The sequence below is a fragment of the Alexandromys fortis genome, unplaced genomic scaffold, assembly GCF_014885135.2.
Source record: "Alexandromys fortis isolate MF-2015 unplaced genomic scaffold, M_Fortis_MF-2015_v1.1 scaffold_45, whole genome shotgun sequence".
In the NCBI taxonomy this organism is placed as follows: domain Eukaryota; kingdom Metazoa; phylum Chordata; class Mammalia; order Rodentia; family Cricetidae; genus Alexandromys; species Alexandromys fortis.
In genome coordinates, this window is record NW_026067926.1 from 11969193 (window position 1) to 11973605 (window position 4413).

Consider the following 4413-nt stretch of genomic DNA (forward strand, 5'->3'; position numbering starts at 1 on the left):
TGGTCTTTAAAAGAAAAGCATGGTGGTGGCGCACGCCTTTAATCCCAGCACTCGGGAGGCAGAGGCAGGCGGATCTCTGTGAGTTCGAGACCAGCATGGTCTACAGAGCTAGTTCCAGGACAGGCTCCAAAGCCACAGAGAAACCCTGTCTCAAAAAAAAAAAAAAAAAAAAAAAAAAAAAAAAAAAAAAAAAAAAAAAAAAAAAAAAAAAAGAAAGAAAGAAAGAAAAAGAAATAAAAGAAAAGCATGCGGGAGTGACCGACCGCTTGCAGAGAACAGCCAGAATGTAAATCCTAGACTTTGCAGGAAACACGGTCTCTGTCCCCACTCAGCAGAGTGAGAAGAGCCACAGGTGACACTCACGAGAGTGCACACAGCGAGGCTCAGACACAGCCCCCAAACCAGACAGCCCTTAGCCCCTCTACGCTTAGAATGGAAAATCCAGAAACAATGTAGACCTGAATTCAGTAGCAACTCAGATATGGAGGTGTATAGACAGGACAAGCAAACGGAGTGATCGTATGCTTACATCAGTAGCCATCCTACCGGGAAGGAACTCTTGTTCTCCCCCTACTGTGGGTGAAAGAAGCCAGTCTGAAAAGGCCAGTAACAGGTAGAGCCAGCCCAGGGTGGCAGAAGGGGAGCCAGAATGAGCTGTTAGTGACCGAGTGAAATCAGATAGCATTTAGGTTCCCAGTAATAGCCCATCGATTGCTTCGACTCAGTCTGTTGGTTTATGGTAATTGTTACTGCTCATGTTTATGACAGATAGGCCTTTCCGTGTGTATATTGTGTTTTTAATTTCTAAAAGTGATGAAGATATATCTTAAAAGAAGTAGTTGAGATTAATTGATGCAATCTAAAGTTGACAAACCAGAAAACAAAAGTAATCTGTTTTCATATTTGCATCCAGAAGAATACTGTGCAGTAGAAGATTCTAGAACAGTGACTTGTTCCATAACTATCCTGTCCAACATGGTGGCTTCTAGCTGCATGAGGACAGAGCACCTAAGTTGTGGTGAGTGACTGGGAAACTGGAGTCTATGTCTTGTCTAATCTTAATGGATTTTCACTGGAGAGACATACACTACGTGTACAGCTTCTTAAACTGTGGATCTTGACCCAGACATTACTGAATGAGGTGGCTTCTGGACAGGTGATGGCCAAAAATTAATCCAAAATCAAACAAGTAGTGAATCCCAGATATTGTTGCTGACAGCATCTGGCTGTGTTATATCATATGACCCCCTGCTATCCGGGTTGGGAGCACACGCATGTGTCCTCTGCCCTGTGCACGCCATCATAACATGCAGTACCGGTCAGTGTTACTTGAAACAGCCTCAGATTCAGTCTGTTTATGTTATAAACTACAGTGTTTTCTCCGCACATGGAAAGCTTCCTATCCTTACAGAAATATAGCCGCTTAACAATGGAAAACAAAGGCAATGCTTCCCTGCCGGCACTCCTGAGCATCTAAGTTTCAGAGTTTATCTTTGGGCTGCATTATGGTAGAATGTTTGATATTCAAAATTACTGTTTGATTTGCTGACTTCAGGCTCATAAGAAATTATTAAATAAATTTTGACTTGAGATTAGGACAGAATTTTCAACAATTTCTGAGATGACCCTAAATAGAATCCTGGCATTTTATACTACGGTCTTATGCAAAGAAGCATTTGGGGCACTAGTAATTATAAAATCAAAATATTGATTGACTCTTGAAGATGTTCTTCAAGCTCCATGTCCTACAGTATCAAATGCACAGCCCAGGTTTAATTCTTCATGTAAAAAATAGGCATATTCCACTTATTAGTATGAAAATTTGCTTCCATCTTTAATAAATGGTAAAATATATGTATACCAATGAATTCCTTCTAAATAAATTTTTTTATGATTTATTATCAGTAAATTTTGGATTTGTATTGCTACTTTACATACTTATATACCTGGGTCACATAAAGGAAATTCTCAGACCAGAAGAGGCATGAATAGAGAAGTCTAAGAAGCCTGGCTTCGAAGGCCAGCATGCTGGGCAGCAGGAATCAAGAATGACCGAGCAAGTGCTGTAAGAACAGAGTCCAGCAAAACTACTTCTGTCTGTTAGTGTGAGGGAGCTGAGGCAGAATCAGGGTGCTTTTATCCACACCCCTTCTGTTTTAATTAACATCTAAATCTGTCACTATTACTTAGAAATTAAAATTAATTTCAGGCTGGGAAGATGCCTCAGAGGCCTGGAAGTCTGAGACCCGAGCTCAGTTCCCATGGAAGGAGAGGACCCATTCCCCAGCTACCCTCTGACCTTCACATAAGCAAGCACATGCGTTAATGTAAAAAATATTTTAAGATGGCTGTGGTGGCACATACCTTCAGTCCCAGCACTAGGGAGGCAGGGATAGGAGAATCTCTGTGAGTTCCAGGCCGGCCTGATCTACAGAGTGAGTTCTAGGACAGTCAGGGACCCTGTCACTAAAAAAACAAAAATAGTTTTCAAAAAGAAATAAAACTCAGAAAATGTATTTGTGACAGAATTTAAGGTGATTTTTCCTTTCTTAAATTTTTTTCTTTTAAAAATATTATCCATAATCTCTAAACATTTACCTTAAACAACCACGAGGAAAAACAAATCAATAAAAATAGCAACTTTTACTAAATACTGACTGTAAATCAGGAAATTCTTCTAGCGCTCACCATGCTACTCTAAGGGAAATAATTACATAATGATAGCAGGTTATCTTCCCTTTTCAATATTTAATATCTAAACTGCTAAGCCGAGGTTTTCCGTGGAATATTTCTTCACACCCCGCCACGCCCAGACACACAGAGGCCTAGCTTGAGCTGAATCAACACGCAGGACATGGTGGGGACTGCCAGTGACTTCCGGATGGTTTGAGCGCGTTCTTCTGCAGAATGACCTTGTTCCCCTGCTAGCCTGTTTTGGATCTCAGCAGCAGAGTAAGGGATTATTATTACTATTTTTTTTTTTTGAGGCACAAAGTCTTTATTGGGCTCACACAAGGAGTCCGTTGGTCTTGAGGACCTCTGTGAACTTGCACATTTTCTTCTCCACGTTCTTTTCTGCCTGTTTCCGTAGCCTCAAGAGCTGCTTCTTCTTCCGATAGTGCATCTTGGCCTTCTCCTTCCGTTTCTCCTCCAGAGTGGCTGTTACTGCCTGGTACTTCCACCCGACCTCATGAGCCAGATGCCCCAGGTAAGCAAACTTCCTGGTAGGCTTCAACCGCACAACCTTGAGGGCGGCAGGGACCACCATCCGCTTTTTCTTGTCATAGGCTGGAGGGATCCCATCCAACACCTTGAGGCGTTCCAGGGCAGCCTGGCCTCGCTTGGTCTTGTGGGGCAGCATGCCTCGCACAGTGCGCCAAAAAATGCAGCTCGGAGCTCGGAAATGGTAGGGGCCTTTGGAGGGGTTGGTGTTCATCCGCTTTCGGAGAAAGGCCAGATACTTCCACTTGTTTCTGTAGAAGTTTCCGGAAATGTTGATTCCCTCACAGCGAACAACGACCACCTTTCGGCCCAGCAGTACCTGCTTGGCCACAATGGCCGCCAGGCGACCCAGAAGATGGCCTCGGCCGTCCAACACCAGAACCTGCCCCTCCGCCATCTTCGGCAGCCGCCTGGGAAAGGAGCGTAAGGGATTATTTTTAGTGGAATCTGTGATGAAGATGACGGTAGGTTTCTAACTGTGTCCGTCAACCGTCTAGGCTCTCCTCCCCATGTGGGTGTTGGAAGCTAAAGCCCTATGTGTCCACACCAGCATCCTCTGTCTTCTCTTTCTTTAGGGCAGTGATTCTCGACCTTCCTAGGGCTGCAACCCTTTAGTGCAGTTTCTCATGCTGTGATGGCCCCCACTATAAAATCTTCAGCTGTTACTTCATAACTGTAAATTTTCTGCTGCTGTGAATTACAATGTAAATATCTAACAAGTGACCCCCAAAGATGCCATGAACAGGCTGAGAACCACTGCTCTAGAGAAGTACAACCTTACTTGATGTCACCTGTGTCTATGCAGATTACCAAGGTTGAAACCTGGAAGTCCCGTCTAGGACTCTGCACTCCCGGTGAGTGCCCCTGACAAGAACGGCTTTCTCTGTCTTCCCTCTCTTTGTTCTTCCTGCTTAGAGCTAATGCCTCCTTCAAGACCTGCAGCAAATGTCACCCTTCAGAATCCTCTGGTTAGAGAAGCTAATCACAGTGACGTACGGTCCACAAGTCTGAGCAAGGCTGCTCAAGGACAGGCCATGTCAAAGCTGTCAGAGTAACATCAGGATCCCTGGCCAGGGGAGCTCGGACATTTGCAAAGCATACTTAGAGTAGTAGGCGGCTGAATTTATAGTACACAAATTTTAATGCTTAATAAATCTGTTTTAAAAAATTAAACCAGGGGACTGAAGATGT

General features: G+C 43.8%; 1 protein-coding gene across 1 annotated transcript; it reads right to left on the bottom strand.

Annotated features, from left to right (window-relative positions):
- Positions 1-2972: 2972 nt before the first annotated feature.
- LOC126502308 (60S ribosomal protein L13a-like) lies at positions 2973-3638 on the bottom strand. Its single transcript, XM_050143209.1, has one exon. It carries the CDS (start codon positions 3617-3619, stop codon positions 3008-3010), a length of 612 nt encoding a protein of 203 aa, XP_049999166.1. The 5' UTR covers positions 3620-3638; the 3' UTR covers positions 2973-3007.
- Positions 3639-4413: the final 775 nt, after the last annotated feature.